The sequence below is a fragment of the Ursus americanus genome, chromosome 14 (assembly GCF_024610735.1).
Source record: "Ursus americanus isolate L20-20 chromosome 14, mUrsAme1.1.p, whole genome shotgun sequence".
Classification (NCBI taxonomy): Eukaryota; Metazoa; Chordata; class Mammalia; order Carnivora; family Ursidae; genus Ursus; species Ursus americanus.
In genome coordinates, this window is record NC_142140.1 from 38,729,281 (window position 1) to 38,748,463 (window position 19,183).

General features: G+C 38.9%; 1 protein-coding gene across 5 annotated transcripts in view; it reads right to left on the reverse strand.

Moving 5' to 3' along the window:
- RBM6 (RNA binding motif protein 6) overlaps window positions 1-19,183 on the reverse strand; it is a 103,428-nt gene that overhangs the window by 55,424 nt on the left and 28,821 nt on the right. For 4 of the 5 annotated variants that reach the window (XM_045807164.2, XM_087867032.1, XM_045807165.2 and 1 more), the window contains 2 exons: window positions 17,895-17,984; window positions 16,394-16,463 (listed from right to left, as the gene is read on the reverse strand). In XM_045807164.2, coding sequence (XP_045663120.1) covers window positions 16,394-16,463; window positions 17,895-17,984 — 160 coding nt within the window. Of the gene's footprint in view, window positions 1-16,393; window positions 16,464-17,894; window positions 17,985-19,183 lie in introns of those variants that run through there. The other variant, XM_045807168.2, reaches the window with a different exon arrangement.

Here is a 19,183-nt window from a genome sequence, read left to right on the forward strand (position 1 = left end):
AAAAGATGCAATTTGTTGAGATGAGAAATAAAACTCAGGGGAAGAGAAACAAAACAAAACCCAGGCCAATTTTAAGCACAGAGTATATATAACAATAGGAAACTAAGTATCATTAAATCAAGGTATCAAAGACCAAAAAAATAAAAACAAAACAAAAACTAGAGCAACAGAAAATATAACTTAAACAGGCCAAATTTGGTGAGATGGGTTGGATTCCTTGTCACATGGAATGAATGACCTGAAATGTTTTATTATGATAATAATAAAACTGTGACTTCAGACTTGTTAAATACTCCAAGTTAAATACTCCAATGTTACAATGGTACAGGCTGATTGCTTAGAATTTTAGGAAATGACCAGGAAGAGGAAAACAAATCTACTAGAAATCCCAGCATCACCTTAGGCTGAGAGAGAGATTTTCTATTTGATTTTACAGCTTTGACCAACACGGATTAAAACTAACCACTGCCACCTCTACTTAAATTTACCACAAAATCAGTCTCCTCTGATTTGAACTCTTCAAACTATTGACTATTGACTACTTGAAGAAATGAAACTACTTTAAAGAAACAGTATATATATTTATGCATAGCCTATTAACAACAGAAATTGTTTTGTTAGTTAATTCCTTTCAAGTGGATTTTCTTGATCAAATCCAGTGAACTTCTCCTACAGAAAACATTCTGCATTTTGGGGACCCCTGGGTGGCTCAGTCAGTTAAGCATCTGACTCTTGATCTCAGGTCAGGTCTTGATCTCATCAGGGTTGTGAGTTCAAGCCCCGTCAATGGGTTCCATGCTGGGTGTGGAGCCCGCTTAAAAAAATAAGTTGAAAAAAGAAAGAAAGAAAACATTCTGCCTTTTGTAAAGTGCTCTGTTCTTGGAAAACACTGTAGCATAGCAGAAGCAACTAAGGTGCCTTTTATCAGCAAATATCTACTGCAAACACTCATACTGCATGTCCACCATCAGAAACGCATAGCCACGGAACAAGCAGATATACTCTCAAGTGTGCCGGTTACATCTACAGAACATATCAAGGTCCGGGTATGTGGAAAGCAACCCTCTCTACAGCTGCCAAACTGAAAAACACGGGGAACTAACACCACATTGGAAAAGCCCTGAGTTTCCTTTCTGTACTTAAAGAGTTAACTACTGTGGCCCAGAGGAGCACACAGAATCTGTGGACAAAGAGAAAGAGAGATTTATGACGACATTCATACTTTACTAAAGAACAAACAAGATTTTGATACTACAGTCACTGGGAAGGAAAAGATACAGTTCGCAAGAGATATTATGAGCATCTCTATACATCAACTCTGCAATACATATATTAACAATGTATTTCAGCTTAAATATTAAATCCACAAGCCCAACAATCAATTTCTTCTGCCCGAAACTTTAGCTATTAAATAATAACAAAAATTTAAGGTTTAATTATAATACCTGAAACTTAAAAAAAAAAAAAAAAGGTACCCAGTCTTGATCTGAGGCATTTTGTGTGTCTAAAACTCACAATTGTACAAGGATTTCAGGAATTGTCCAAATGGACAACAACGCTAAGTAATACTTATATAGCACTTGTTGGTGCAGGGCTGCATTCCGAACACTTTATGTACACTAATTAAATCCTCACAAGAATACCCTATGAGGTAAAAACTATTAACCTCATTTTACCCATGGGGAAGCAGGCAAAGAAAGAATAAGTAATTTGCTCAAAATCACCTCAGTGGTAAGTAGCACTATGGGCTCAGAGCCAGGCAGTCCAGATTCAAACCGATGCTGTTAACTGCTACACTGATAGCCTCTCACCTTTTAATAAAATCCTAGACTAATATAAGTAATCTGAATTCTGAACTTTACTAAGCCCAATCACAGAAAAGATCCCACAAGCCTGAGCACAGACAGATAAGACCATGTCTATAGTTAAGAAATACAGAAATCTGCAGCACACCAGTTACCCCTATTCTAAAATACCTATAGCAGAACCTTGTGTGTGGACCCAAGTATGCAAGTTAGAAAGCATTCATGCTCATGGACTGCTCTACTGGCTACCAAAAGTCTTCTGCAAAGACAAAAACCCAAAAGTCTTATAATGATAGCTATAAAAATTACAATACAGTAAGATACTTGATATGCGTTATTTAATATAGCATATTTTAAAAGCTTTAAAAACAAGGACAATTATATAAAATGTGCATAGGAAAAAGAACTGAAATTAAATACTATGAAGTCATATCTAACTCAGAGGTTAGAGATAAAAGTCCGCATATGAGATGAAAACCATGCATTGTCAAAATCATACTTGAACACCCCAACGTGAAGAACAACATACCATCTCTCAATATAGGTTAAGTCCAACACTGCCAGTTTTTCCTCCAGCGTCGCAACAGATCGCTTTTCTTTTGGTTGACACCAGATGAAGAGGCTGGCTTGCATTTAAGGGCCATAATGTATGAAAAACATATCACTTTAAATAACAGAATCACAGCTAGCACAGTGAATGCTCACACTTAGGGAAACTTGGGAGACAGAGACTAACCGAAGCCAGGACTGAGTCACATCCCGCCTCTCATGCTCACTCCATGAGAGGGAAGATGGGGTCAGGGAGAGGGGTTGAGCAAGCACAGGTGAATATACAGAAATCTGAAAATGATGTAATGGAACACAACTGTACATGAACATGGTTACAGTGGTTGTATTGTTATAGTGGGATAATTGGGGATTTCTTTTTAATTCCTCAAATGTAATTTTATAATTCACAGAGTAAGTTCTAGTAGACCTATTCCACCCACAGACCTAAACATTCTGAAAACGACCAACCAACCTTGCATTCAGAATTGCTAGGAACCATTTGGAATCATTAAGATGGTAAACTCGGTGTTAACAGTCCCATAGACAGGGTCTGACCTAAGGAGTAAAAAATGTTTTTATTACCTTTTTCTTCTAACGCCACATGCTAGGAAAAAGTCTGGTGGGCTGATGGGTCTTTGTGCTTATTCATATGACTACGAAAAAGCATATTTTACTCCATTTCCTAACCTACCTAAATGTATAGATTTCTCATAAAAATGTGAATGCTCCTTATAGGTTTGTTTGTTTGTTGGCAGCTGAGTAGGATGAGAACAGGGAAAGAAGGAAATCTATAAAGGTAACATTAAAATTTCAGTTCTTCTTCATATTCATTAATCATATGATTGCCTATTACCCAAAAAAGTATCTGTGATAAAAGCTAACAGGAGCTTAAGGGGGAACAATGTACAGAAAACAAAGCCCTAATGAATAATATCCAGTATGTTTTAGTCTCTGCTCCTAAAAAAGCTGACTCAGAGATGCTGATAAACATGGCCCTTAACTGTTCAAGTCAATTGTAATGTCTATACTAAGCCCTGCTTTTATAACAATTACACAGCAATATTTATTTAGGCAAATGAGGATGAGCAGCCCTCTGTTCAAGCTAGTCTAGAAAAACTCAACTAACATAAACAAGTCCAGCTGAATTTCCCATTAGGAGGACTGATTTACATTGACAAAGCCAAGAATATACATACCAACTATGAAATGTAAAAAAAGGAATCAGGATTTTAAAGGACACAGGCCGAGGGGACTCATGATGAGCACTGAGTAATCCACAGAATTGCTGAATCACTATACTGTGTACCTGAAACTGAACTACACTAGAATTAAAAAAAAGAAAAAAAGGACGAAGAGAAATAGGTTTCTTTATTTCATTGGGTATCCTCTGAGTGAAAAGAAAACAGATTTTTTTTTCTCTAAACAAGGATTATTTCTGTGGGAACAAAGCATTATGAATATAAAGAGCACTACGAAAAATCTTAATGGAGACTCAAGAGGGCTATATTTCTATAGGTCATATTTTCATAATTCTATTTCATTGGGGCTACAGGCTTTTAGAAGAAAAGTAAAGTATTATCAAGTTAGAGATTTTAGCAAAAACCAAAACAGAATCAATCCAGGTATGTGAATTACTTTCAATGGGAATAATACAACAAAGAAAGCCGATGTGCAAGATTTCTATTTTCTTTTTTTTTTTTTGGAGATTTTATTTATTTGCCAGAGAGAGAGCACGCGAGCGCACACAAGCAGAGGAGCAGCAGGCAGAGGAAGGAGCCTCCCTGCTGAGCAAGGAGGCAGCCGCGGTGTATAGATGTCCCTGATGTACAAGATTTCTAACAGGTACTTTGCTCTTTAAAACTTCAAGTGGGGACGCCTGGGTGGCTCAGTTGGTTAAGCAGCTGCCTTCGGCTCAGGTCATGATCTCAGGGTCCTGGGGTCGAACCCCATGTCGGGCTCCCAGCTCAGCAGGGAGTCTGCTTCTCCCTCTACCCCACCCCTGCTCATGCTCTCTCTCTCTCTCTCAAGTAAGTACAATCTTTAAAAAAAAAAAAAAAGAAAGAAAAAAACACCTAAAGTGAATATGTACCTGCAGCTTGTATTATGAAAATTAGGAAAATATCTGATTTATATGTCAACCTACTATCTGGGAAGAACAGAATTGGACTCCATGAAATACATCACTTCGACATCTTACATGCACTTTCAATCCTCTCCCCCTCAACTATTCACATAAGGCTTGCTGGTTTATAATAAAAGATGAAATGAGGAAGATACGCAGTCATGATTACTTGCTGAATTTTTGAAAACTGCATATGGCTCTATTTTATTTAGTGCTCCATCTGTGCCAACTGGTTATTTAAAAAAAGGGGGGAGGGGAGTTGTATATTCAAGTAGTTTTCAAAGTCCAAAATTAATCTTAGGGTCACTTCATCTGAATTATGGTTCTCTGGGCCCAGGACATTATTTGTTAGGAAATTCTCACCCTTATTTAATTCATTTTAATTCCAATGACATTAACAATGCTATGCGAGCACAGTGGAGGGGTGTGTCCTTGACCTCAGAGAGGTTTTGTTTTGTTTTTTAAAAGATTTTGTTTATTTATTTGAGAGACAGAGAGAGAGAGAGAACTAGCAGTGGGGAGGGGCAGAGGGAGAGAGAGAGAAACAGACTCCCTGTTAAGCAGGAAGACAGATGCAGGGCTCAATCTAGGACCCGGAAATCATGACCTCAGCCAAAGGCAGAAGCCCAACCAACTGAGCCACCCTGGCGCCCCGAGCTCTTTTCATTTCTACACCCCCAACACTAGCATAATTAACACCCGGTACACGATGCTGCTCAGTTAACACCACAGCAATTGTAACAAGTTTCTTCACTGGAGCAACACACAAGAAAAGTAACTTCTCCAGTTTGTACATATGCAGAAGCTAACTCGTCATGTGTTTTCAGTTGAGCCACTTCTCTCTGGGCCTGGGTTATCCATATGCTAAGTTGCAATGATGGTAACTCCTTAGCAGGGTGGTTTCAGAGTGCATGAGATAATACATTTCAGCACCCCCATGTTTCTATTACAAAGCATTATCAGGGACTAAAGATCAGACAGTACCTGTGTTGGTGCTCCTCAAATATGCCCCACTATTAAAATTTTAGAACTGATGGGGCGCCTGGGTGGCTCAGTCGTTAAGTGTCTGCCTTCGGCTCAGGTCATGATCCCAGGGCCCTGGGATCGAGCCCCACACTGGGCTCCCTGCTCAGTGGGAAGCCTGCTTCTCCCTCTCCCACTCCCCCTGCTTGTGTTCCCTCTCTCGCTGTCTCTCTGTGTCAAATAAAATCTTTAAAAAAAATTTTTTTAGCACTGATGAATTGCCTCACTGATTTCTAGTTATGCTAAGAATATACGTTTCCCCCATAGGTCACAAAGCTATTTTCATTTCACATGCGAAAAAAATATGGCCCTTAAACATTTATCCCATTGCCTGGACCCTAGTACAAATAAAAGGACAAGTCACCACTGTTCTAAGGGGCTCTGGGAAGGTACCACAAAGTTAGTGGCTTCTGAGCTGGAAGTTGCTCAAGATGAGAACAGATCACACTGGTCCAGCCACTTACCTATTCCAGAAGTAAAACAGCATCCAGAGAAGGGTCAGACAACTGGCATTTTGTGAGACTCACACTTTGACCACACCAAAAGCCTAGGTCACCTATACCTTATAACAGAAAACCGATGCCCAACTAAATGTACTGCGTATCAGCCAGATCCACATTTAGGATCCCCATCTCCGGTAATATAGAAAGATATTTGGTCTCTGTTCCAGTTTCCTGGCATGGAGTTCTTAAAAACTCTTGGAATTTCCAGAATGATAAGGGTGATATGAGTGCCTTTTATTCTCATGAGGTGACTCTTGGTGGGCTCCTAGATAGTATCAGGATAGGGTTTGGCTATCAGAATGTCTAAGTCTTGATCAGAAGCTTGGAACTTTCAGCCTCACCCCTCCAATTTGCTGGGAGGGGAAAGGAGCTGAAATTTAAGCTAATCACCAGAAGCCACAATGATTTAATCAATAATAACTGCATAATGGAACCTCCCATAAAAACCCCTCAATGATGGAATTTGGAAAGCTTCCAGGTTGGTAAAAGTACCCACATGCATCTGTGTGCAATTTTCTCTATTTCTTGTCTGATCATTTCCTGTAATACCCATAAAAAGTCTTGTTTTATTTTAACTCTCTGAAAATCCAGGGACATTATTAACAATTAGTTGCTGACCTCTCTGACCAATCATTATCTCCATGCATTCATTTAGGTGTTATTCTTTTTTTTTTTTTTTAATTTTATATTATTTATCTGTCAGAGAGAGAGAGGGCACAAAGCAGGGGGAGTGGCAGGTAGAGGGCGAAGTAGGCTCCCTGCTGAGCAAGGAGTCGGATATGGGACTCAATCCTAGGACCCTGGGATCATGACCTGAGCTGAAGGCAGGCGCTTAACAAACAAAGCCACCTTGGCGTCCCAGGTGTTATTCTTTTTCTAAGCCTGTTGACTCTGAAAGTCCTATGCTTGTCACGCTCTAGTGACTTTAGGATTAGAAATAACTGAGTATTTTTTGGACGCCTGGGTGCCTTAGTTGGTTGGGCGTCTGCCTTTGGCTTGGGTCATGAACCCGGAGTTCTGGGATCAGGTCCCGTGTCGGGCTCCTTGCTCAGCAGGGAGCCTGCTTCTCCCTCTGCCTGCCGCTCCCCCTGCTTGTACTCTCGCTCTCTCTCTGAGCACTCTCTCTGGCAAATAAATAAATAAAAATCTTAGAAAAAAAAGAAAAGAAGTAACTGAACATTTTTCATCAAGTTATCCAGAGTGGTAAACTTCAACCTTTCAGCCAAAAAGAACCCATGATGCATAAGAACTCCCAGATCCCTTCAAAAAAAAAAGTGATTTATAAGGTACTGTGGCCTATTCAGGTGAGTACAGAACACTCATTCCATACACCCATTTTCCACAGAAACTGAAACCTCTAAGGTCAAAGATTACAATGCTTGTGATCACCAACATATCCTCTGCATCTCAACATGCTATAACTATTGGTTGGATAAATCAATAAACAAACAATAACATTCTCTAGTAGTTTCAAAGGTAGAGCCACACGCTAATCAGAATGGCAGATAATTGGCAGGTAACACCAAAGAATGAACCATAAGCTTTTCAAGGTTATAGGGTGCGGTTTTATTTTTAAAAGATGAAAATATAACATAATGAATTGAACTGAGACTAGGGACAATCAATTATGAACTCTACCAGTAAGGTATTGTAAGTACCAGTCAGTCAGTAGGTCATTAATGTCTACGCTGAAGCTCTGTAAATATTCTATATACTCATGAAAATGCTTTTAAGAAATCAATCTTTATATGACCTGTCAACCAATTTTTAAGGCTTATTTTCTAAAACTGGGATGTAATTTATACCATAAAATACACGCTTTTAAAGTGTATAATTCAGGGGCACCTGGCTGGCTCTGTAAGTGGAGCATGCAACTCTTGGTCTCAGGACTGTGAGTATGAGCCCCATGTTGGGTGTAGAAATTACTTAAAAATAAAATTTTAAGGGGCGCCTGGGTGCCTCAGTCCGCTGGGCATCTGACTCTTGGTTTCAGCTTGGGTCATGATCTCGGGGTGGTGAGACCGAGCCCCGCATCAGGCGCCCCACACAGCGCAGAGTCTACTTGTCCCTCTTCCTCCCTACACCCCAAATAAAAATAAAATCTTAAAAAAAAAATCTTAAGAGCTGCCTGGTCAGTTAGGTGTCTGACTCTTGATTTTGGCTCAGGTCATGATCTCAGCATTGTGAGATGGAGCCTGTGGCAAGCTCTGTGCTAGGTGTGCAGATTGCTTAAGATTCTCTCTTTCCCTTTCCCTCTGCCTCTCCCACCCTTCTCAAAAAATAAAAAAATCTTTTTTTTTTTAAAGATTTTATTTATTTATTTGACAGAGAGCCAGCCAGCGAGAGAGGGAACACAGCAGGGGAGTGGGAGAAGAAGAAGCAGGCTCCCAGCGGAGGAGCCCGATGTGGGACTCGATCCCGGAACGCCAGGATCACGCCCTGAGCCGAAGGCAGACGCTTAACGACTGCGCTACCCAGGCGCCCCAAAAATAAAAAAAAATCTTAAAAAATAAAATAAAGTGTACAATTCAGTGGTAAATTTACAAAGTAGTGTTACCATGACCACTACGTAATTCTAAGAAGACTTACATGTAAATCAGATGGAAGACCTAAATGCTAACATAAGAAACATGGAAGCAGGTAAAAACTGCTTTAATTTATATTTTGAGGGTAGATAATTTAAGCTAGAAAGGGTGAGCACAGATCAGACGTTCTGGTGCAAGGAGAAGTCAAAAGAAGAAGCCAATGTATTTTCATATCCTATAAATAGTTTGTATGTATGGCCTCTATCTTCTGCCCATTGAAGGTAATTGTATAATGCCTTTTCCACCGTGGACTGAAGCTGGGAGTCAACAGGCTGCTGCACTATTCCCCTAATTAGTGACCCTTTTATTCTTGCTACTCAAGCAGAAAAAGCTCTTCCATGAATTCTACTAAACACCCAAAGGCACAGGAAGCCCCATACAGACTTATATAACCTAGAAGACTCAGCCAAAGCCACCTGAGCATTTAGCCAAAGGGACATATAAGAACTACGGAAGCCAGGAGCAATTCTACCTAGAGAAGAGTGAGGAACTTGGAAAAGCAGGAAGCTGACAGAGGGCTAGAGTTCAAACACCTTCCCCATCTCAGAAAGGCAAATTCCATCTCAGCTAAATAGCTCTAGGGAAGAGTAAATGACCTACCAATTAAAGCATCTGCTCATCGCTCTCATGCTATGTTCCCATGCTATCTCTTCTATCTTCAGATGTTACATGTAGTTTAGGTAGAGATCTCCAAGACGACACAGTCTACCATGCAAAAACCACCAAGGTGGTGGTCCTTGTTTCTGAAGAAAATGATATCTTGGGTGGTGAAGACGTTCCATTATCAGATCTAGAATGAAACTTCCGGGGCACCTGAGTGGCTCAGTTGGTTAAGCGTCTGCCTTCAGCTCAGGTCATGATCTCAGGGTCCTGGGATCAAGCTCCACGTCGGGCTCTCTGCTCAGCAGGGAGTCTGCTTCTCCCTCTCCCTATGTGCGCTCTCTATACCCCCCAAATAAATAAATAAAATCTAAAAAATAAAATAAAATTTATAGAATGAAACGCCATACCCAAAAGCCCCAAGGAAAGGAAGAATGCAGGGAGTCCAGTAAAAGTCAACAATATTAAAACTTCCCTACCAGTGCTGCAGATTACCAAAGTCATCCTTCATAACTTAAGTGGTTTCAACAAAGAAGCTTAAATTGAAGAACGAGTCAGCTCCCAGAATAGAAAATGAGTTTCATCTTAAGTGTCAGGAAGGTTAACTACCCCAAAGAAAAAGGATGCTTTAGTTAAGCCAGTAATCCTAAAGCATTGCTTTCCAAAACAGTACTGGGATTCTACTTTATTTTTTTTAGGATTTTATTTGTTTGTTTGTTTATTATGAGGGGGCAGAAGGGGAGGGAGAAGGATAAGCAGATTGCGCTGAGCATGGAGCCTCACATGAGGCTCAATCCCACAACCCTGAGATCACAACGTGAGCTGAAACCAGGAGTTACAGATGTTTAACCGACTGAGCCACCCAGGTGCCCCAAGACATCCTTATTTTTAAAGCTTTGCCATCTTTGCTTAAGCTCCTCTGTAAACATCCTCCCCAAATGTGGTACCAAACCTATTAAGAAACCCGGCTGAAAACAACAACTTTCCGCAGTTTTAGAAATGTGACAAGTAAATGTGATACTTTTCGATTAGCCTATGGTCAGTTTCCCCCAAAGAACTAAAAATATTTACTTGTCTATTCTATAAATGCCAAAAACACTGCAAAAACATGTGTATTTGCATTTTCCAACTCTATTTTTTCTAAACGACGTTTGGCTATTGTCTTTAGCTACTGCAATACCATAAACTACGCATGTCTCGTATCATCAGTGTCGATCCATTTCACAATGGATTTCTGCCTCCTAAAGTGACAGATTCTCTGGGTTTTTCTTCTTTTCTTAAAACTTCTATTTTATCAACATGGTGGTAAAAACTCAAACCATTTCAATTGTGAAAAATGAAAGGATATGATGTAAGCCTGTTACCCAGGACCACAGAAACTGTGCCCATTCACTGTGGCCCATACATTATATGAACGCTGACAGACTCAATGCAAGATACTCCTTCTTCCTAACACTCAGCCTTCTAACTTTCCTATGCTAATTAATAAAACAGTACTACAATAATTCTGTAACCCTTCAGTCACTATGGAGAATTACTTTCTATGTTTAAATCTTATTAGGAAACAATCCAGAAACTGTATCATTTTTGCTTAAATAATATAAATTCCTTTGGAAAAAGCATCATAGCAAGCTTATATACCGGATAGCATGTAAATCCACCTAAAAACCAAGCACAATTCTGTCTATATTCATAAGTTACAGAAACACTTTGCGGTGCCTGGGTGGCTCAGTCAGTTGGGCATCTGCCTTCGGCTCAGCTCATGATCCCAGGGTACTGGGATCAAGCCCGGCGTCAGGCTCCCTGCTCAGTGGGGAGTCTGCTTCTCCCTCTGCCTCTCCCTCCCCCTGCTTCTGCTCTCTCTCTCAAATAAATAAATAAAATCTTTAAAAAATGGTATTAAAAAAATCTATAGAAACACTTCGAGAATGAGAACATTTACCACCATTCTAAGATCTCTGGAGGAAATATGCTACATAAAGTACAACTAAGGGCATAAAATAGCATCAACCCTGCACTAACTCCTGCCCCAGCTCAGTACATCAGATCTGGTATCAGGTAGGCACGTATTTGCCATGGGCCACCAAAGCACATAAGCATTAGCATTTTTGACTTAAAGAAGGCCCACCTGCTAAGTCTCTTTTAAACTGTGCCAAAAAGTTCTAGAATAAAGAATATCATCAATCTAATACAGTGGTTCTCACAACTCAGGGCACATCAAAATCACGTGGATGACCTGTTAAAGCAAAGATGGTTGGGCCTTGCTCCCAGAGTTTATGATCCGGTAGGTCTAAAGTGAGGCCTGAGAATTTCTATTTCTCTCTCTCTCTCTTTTTTTTTTTTTGGTCAGAGGGAGAGAGAGAGCATAAGCAGAAGGAGAGAGAGAAAGCACGGTAGGCAGAGGGAGAAGCAGGCTCCCTGTTGAGCAAGGACCCAATATGGGACTCAATCCCAGGACCCTGGGATCATGACCTGAGCTGAAGGCAGAGACTTTAACTGACTGAGCCACCCAGCGCCCCGAGAATTTGTTATTTTTAACAAGGTCTGAGGTAGTGCTGACACTGCTGGTCCAGAACCCACTCTGAGAACCATTGCTCTATTGTTCACAGAAGAGGTTCACTGTAGCCCTTATCTTGCAAGATTTCTGCTGATCACTTAACAATAAAATACATCAGTTGTATTGTCAGTTTTTCAACTTTTTATTGAAAATCATTTCCAGGGGCACCTGGGTGGCACAGTCGTTAAGCGTCTGCCTCCGGCTCAGGGCGTGATCCCAGCGTTCTGGGATGGAGCCCCACATCAGGCTCCTCCCCTAGGAGCCTGCTTCTTCCTCTCCCACTCCCCCTACTTGTGTTTCCTCTCTCGCTGGCTGTCTCTCTCTGTCAAATAAATAAATAAAATCTTAAAAAAAAAAAAAAGAAAGAAAGAAAGAAAGAAAATCATTTCCAAGTTACAAAAAAGTTGCAAGAATAATAGCACAAAGAACACACGCATGGACCTGTTACCCAGATTCAGCTATTGATATATTTTGTTGTCTCTACTGTATCATTACTCTCTTCCTCCCCTGTCCATATACATCAAATATTTTTCCCTAAACCACATGAGAGAAAAAAAGCATACACCATGGTCCTCCACCCCTAAAAACTTCAGTGTGTATTTCCTAATAAGGATGTTCTCTTATATGAATACAGTAGTTACCAATTTCAGTGAATTTAACATTGATACACCACTACCACAATCCATACAGAGAACAGTTTCATTGTGCCCAAAATTCCCCTCATGCTTCCACTTTACAGTCGACTCCTCCCCCAACACCCTGGCAACCACTATTTTCTATTCCTATCATTTTGCTTTTTCCAGAATGTCACAGAAATGGAATCATATAGTATGCAGTCCTTTTAAAAATTATGATCAAATACATGTAACATAAAATACACCATTTAACCATTTTAAAGTGTGCAATTCATTTAAATACATTCACAATGTTATGCAACCATCCCATCTGGTTCCAGAACATTTCTATCACCCCAAAAAGGAAACCTTATACCCATTAAGCAGTCACTCCCCATTTCCCCCTTCTCCAGGCCCTGGCAACAACCAAGCTACCCAATCTGCTTTCTTCTTCTATGGATATGCTTTTTCTGGATATTTTATATAAACGGGATCATACAATATGTGCTCTTTTGTGCCTGGCTTCTTTCACTCAGCACAAGGTTTTCAAGATGCATCCAAGTTATAGCATGTATCAGTATTTCATTCCTTTTTATGACAGTGTGTAGCCTTTTCAGTCTGTTTCTTTCACTCAGCATAATACCTGAGATTCCTCCATGTTGTTACGTACATGTGTAGTTTCGTCGTTTTTATTGTTGAGTAGTATTCCACTGCATGTACATACCAAAGTTTGTTCATCCAGTCACCAAAAGACATTTCACTCTTGATACTTTTCCCAGGAATGTAATAATTTTACTCAAGGTAATTTACAACTAATGGGGTTATAATATATTTGCAAATGGCAAAAGAAAAACTCAAATATATACAATATATGTAGCTTCAAAATTCCTTATCTATAATTCCAAAATCCCTTAAATATTAAGTTTTTTGGTAAATTTTCAAGTAATTTGAAGTCATTTGGAGACAAATCCTGACCTATAGTATACTGAGTCTCTTCACGGTCTTTATTTAGTCCTCTTAGAATATTCACATATTTTGCTGCAGAAGTATTATTATGACTGATATACATCCCACTGGGGGATATAATTCATATATGATCTATGTACCACATTAACTTTCTGTATTCAGACAAAGTCATAAACTTATTTGATCCCACAGATTTTGGATAAAAGTTGTGGCCCTGTACTCACACGGCTCCAAATGAAACAAAAATTAAATCAATAATTACCAGAGTCAATGAACAGGTATTAATCTTTTCTCTCCGTTACAGACTGGCTCCCCATTACACCAACTAAATCTGCCCTACAGTCCCCTTCTTATGAGTAATGTCCATCCTGCATGGTCTTTGCAGGTTATCACGCGCCTAAAGAAACTGACCGCCATTTATAAAAGTCACCTCTTTTACTAAAATATACGTACAGTCTTTTAACAAGCAAATGTTAAAAACATTCTTAAAACATTGCTCCAAGGCGTATTCTTCAGCAGATGTAAGGCTGCACTGCTCTGAAACCTAAATGACCCTTTAACGTTCCTCACCTGAGAGGAGAACGCAGCTGCTCTCCATACATATCACAGACACTTACTCATTCCATGCATACTGGGAACCCATCAGTCAGTGCCAGGGAGAGTGGAAAGCATGGGGGTAACAGGAGGGAACAAGACAGAAAAGGCTCCCACTGTCATGGAACTAACTCTCTGGGAGGAATAAGACACACAAAACCACCGAGAAAATATCAAAATGATTGATCCTACGACAACAAACCAGGATATGATGAAAAACAACCAAGGAGTGATTTTGGATTAGACGGTGAGGTAAGGCCTTGAGAGGTGAAACTGAAACCAAGAACTAAATCCCAGAAGACAAGTGAGGATCAGAGGGAAGAACAGTGCAAAGGCCCTGACAGAGAAAGAAGTCTGTATTGATCAAGCCTAGAAAAAGGCTCAGTGTGGCTAGAGCATGATGAGAAAAGTGGACAGCAGTACGGGATGAGGTCAAATAGCCAAGGGTCAGCTCATGCAGGATTCTGTAAGTCAGAACAAAGAATTGCAAATTTCTTCCAAATGAGATGGAAGACCACTAGAGGATTTTAGGCATGGCAGTAACATGATCTGACAGATACCTTCAAAAGTTCATTCTACTTGCCACATGAGATGGATAACATGGGACTGGTAATCCAATTCTCTCATTAAAAAAAGAACCATGTATACATATTTAATACACTGTCACTTCATAGGATAAAATGCCAAGAAAAGATTGTATTTCCTGAAAGGTGATTTTTTTTAAACCATTGTCTTGAATGATTTTACATGAGAATCAATGTCTTTGGTCTGCCAATTATGTTTCTAATTGCTACTACAGCAAGCAAATTTAAGAGCTTCTTCTGTGGACCTTATACATTAATTTAAATATTGCTCTGCTAATAAATCTGACAATATAAAATCAGAGTACTAAAGAAATGAAGAGTTTAAGTTGCTATTTATAACATCAAGACACCTCTACTTTCCTTAATACACCAATACTTAATAAAAACAGTTCATGAAATAAAACCAAAGCTGAGGTTACTGCTGGCAGTTAAAAAGTAACTGCAGCCTATAAATTCTACTTTTAGTTCCTAAAGATAATAGTAAATCAAGAAAGCATGTATGAGACACGTGCAAAAAAAAAAAAGACATCAATGTGTAAGAACAACGTAACTACTCTTATGTTTCTACAAATTCAGAATTGATGCTTTTAAAACAAAAAAATAATTAGTTTTCTGAAAAATAATGTTTCTGAGTTTATTCTCAAATTACAGAAAGAAAATATTTCTGGACTTGACAAAAATACCAAATTACTTCAAGCACAAAAATTTATTTTTATGGATAGCTTCCCTCTGCAGAAGCAAACTGAAGAAGCAGCTATCTAGTTAATACAAAGAAATTTATTCCATGGTAAACTGTTTAGAAGTAAACTATATCCTCAAAAATAAAGCATACGCTTACTTGAAGAGTTCTTTAATTTGGACTACTAAAGTTCTAAATTCTGTGAACAGATTAATGATCTACTTTCTTCAATTTAAATTCTGCAAAAGAGATCACTTGAAGATTACCTTCATTTTTAAACCATTTCATATTATGTAGACTAAAATATTAGTCAATACCTTGAGTGCCTAGCATTTCACTTCCATTTTTTTGTAAGACTTGAAGGAACTGATCAAACATGATACTCTAAGACACTAGGTCGATATCATGGAAAGTTTAATCTGCAGTTCAGACCACAGAGCAGAGGTCAAAGAGAAAGCTCTTCTGGATCTATTCATGGGTTTCAACAAAACAGCTGTTGCAGGGCTTCATTCTCAGAGCAAGACAGAAAATTCAAGAAACCACTAATTTGTACAATTTCTCTGGAAAGTTGTAAATTTCACGCTGAAGCAATGAAATGTAAATTTTTAAACACAGTAAGTTTATTAAATCCTACTAGGCTCAAACATAAACTCTCCATCACGATGAAGAACATATACAGCAAGTTTAATGATTATATAAAATATATTCAGGGATAAATGCTGTAACACTAACTTTATATCTTTTTTTTTTTTTTAAAGATTTTATTTATTTATTCGACAGAGAGAGACAGCCAGCAAGAGAGGGAACACTAGCAGGGGGAGTGGGAGAGGAAGAAGCAGGCTCATAGCGAAAGAGCCTGATGTGGGACTCGATCCCGGAACGCCAGGATCACGCCCTGAGCTGAAGGCAGACGATTAACCGCTGTGCCACCCAGGCGCCCACTAACTTTATATCTTAAACGCTACAACACTCACTTTATATCTCATAGGCACCCAGAAGAACTGGAACATGCATCCTCATTGCCCATGTGTGGACAAACAGCCACAAAGAACCACAGCTAAGACTAAAGTTGGCTGTTATTTGAAGGCATCAACAGGAGGCTTCTGGAAATCTTAACTGTTGTTTCTTAAAAAAACTTTGAGTAGCACATGATGCAGAAATCTGACAAAGACCCTTCCTAGCCCAAGACCACATGCATGTCCAGAAACTCACCTGTGTTATACTCCTTCAACTCCAAGTCCTTTACAGGCATGCCATCAGGAGTCCGAAAGGCATTAAGAATCTGCAAGAACATGGTGTATACACGAATGACATAAATTATCAAACACTGAATATTTAATTTTCCCTACTGGCTTTTATTCTACGTAATTTAAAGCTATCATAACTTTATCAAGACAAAATCAACCCATGTACACTCTAGACATTCAAACCTGTTTATGAGTAGAACATAATTATTCATAAAATTCCTAAGTATATAAAAAAGGCAGAACATAACCATCAAGAACCAAGCTCTGAAATAAGACTGCCTACATTCCAAGCCTCTTTTGCTCTCTCACTATGTAACTTTTCAGTGCCCGGTTTCTCATCTGTTAAACATAAGATGATGCCCTGGGCTCATGCCAGTCCAGGGCCATGGCACTTAACTCCCTCCACCTAGTGAGTTCTTTTCCCCATCTTCAGATGGATTGCTCTCTCACAGCATTCAGGCCTGGGCTCAAATGTCACTTCCTTAGTGATGCCTTCCCCCCAGTACCCAATCGAAAATAGCCCCTACCCCAGTTATGCTCAACACCTTTACTTTAGTTTCTTTTAGAGCATTTATCACTGCCTGAAATTACGTTTTTTTGTTTACTTTTTTATTATCCATGGAGGCAGTGACTTTACAATATTCACTGCTGTATCATTCAGTGCCTAGCATATGGTTGGTGCTTTGTATTTGAAGGGAATGAATAAAGAGTACATATTCATAGGATACTGTGATAATTAAAGAACTAATGCTTGTAAGCATCACATAATGCCTAGCACAGAGTAAACACAGTTTGCTCTTCCTATAATAATAGCCTAACCAGGGGCGCCTGGGTGGCGCAGCGGTTGGGCGTCTGCCTTCGGCTCAGGGCGTGATCCCGGCGTTCTGGGATCGAGCCCCACATCAGGCTCTTCTGCTATGAGCCTGCTTCTTCCTCTCCCACTCCCCCTGCTTGTGTTCCCTCTCTCGCTGGCTGTCTCTATCTCTGTCGAATAAATAAATAAAATCTTTAAAAAAAAAAAAAAAATAGCCTAACCAGATCTTCCTGTAAGTTCAGCCATAATTTACTCAGCCAGTCCTTTAACACTGAAGAGTTTTGCAGCTCCCAGTTTTTACTACTGTAAACAAACTGCACCTTTATGTAGGTAATCCAATCCTCGCTCTTGGATTATGCCCTAAAGGATGATTATAACAGGTCTGAGGACAGCAATCATAAACCTCTCCTCAGTGAGTGAATGTGTAACTGCTGAAATCTAAATAAGGTCTATGGATTGCACCAAAGCCAATTTGCTGGTTTAGCCACTGTACTATAGCAATGCAAGATGTTAACTTTGCAGGAAGGACACCCAAAATTTCCTTGTAAATTTCTTCGCACCTTCCTATGAATCTATTAATTTTTCAAAATAAAAAGTAAAAATAATTTAATTGACAAAAAAAGGAAAAAGAAAAAGAAAAAAAGAGCCTTACCTCTTCTTTTGTGGCATTTTCAGGCACCCCACTTAATCGAATAAGCTTGCTTGGTTTTTCCTCATTTGGGCCAGTCCGATAATCTTGATCCTTGAATCCAGAATAAAAGATTACTTCAGAAATAAAAATATGTTAGTGGGCAAATGAAAGTGAAGGTGAAATACAGGTTTTCAGGATCAAATATCAAAATCATTTGCATCATATTAAGATATGAAAAATTATAATTCTCTATTTTTCTGAGTTCCAGAATTTGATTTCAAATCATTAGTATGTAAGCGTGCTAAAATCAAGGCTCACTGAGGAGTCTTGAAAGAGTAAAGCGGAACATTAAGAGAAACAGTACTGAATAGGATTTATAATCAGGAAAAAAAAATTCTCCAAAATATTTTTCACATAAAAAATACATATATATTATATACATATAATTTTCTTTTCCTGAATGAGAAAATAGAAAAAAATTTTAATCAGGTGCCATTTGTCAAAGATGTCAACTATAAATTTCAACAAAATCAAAAGCGTCATCTGACCATCTGCATCTGACATCTGCATTTTCCATATTCACAGAAGCCTCAACTCCAACATCCTCTTTTACTCTTTAAAGTGTCCTGATCTGAACAATAAATTATATAGTCAATCACCTCTAACATTCTCAAAATTATATGGTTAACATGTCTTAAGATTACTGTCCAAAATAACAGGCACCTGAGTGGAGATGAGGAAAACCTATTTCAAAAGGTAATATTTGCATTAACCAACTGCAAATTTAATTCTCCTCACTTAGATTATATACAAATAGATTATATATAATATATATTGAAATTCAACATTTAAGTCTACTTAAATTACCTGTAAGAAGATACTTGAAAAATTAACATCACCTCCTCATGACTAGGGAAAGACTCCTAGGAATTCTGTATATCCTAAATGAGTTTCAGAAAATGCACCCTACTAGCTGGCTCAGTCAGAAGAGCCTGCGATTCTTGATCTCGGGGTCATAAGCTCGAGTCCCACACTGGGTGTAGAGATTACTTAAATAAATAAAAACTTAGAAAGAAAAAAATGTACCCTAAATAGCCAAAAGGCCTGACTAACAAGAATTGAGAGAACCAACTCCCAAAGACACACTTTCTAACTAAATTATCCCAAAGCATTTAAATCAGCAGCATAAACAAAATAATGAAGAGATAAACACCAAAAGTATGAACTGAGCTGAGAGCCATTGCTCTAGAGGTATACATTCCATTCTTGAATACATATTTTATTTTTTTTTTAAAGATTTTATTTTTAAA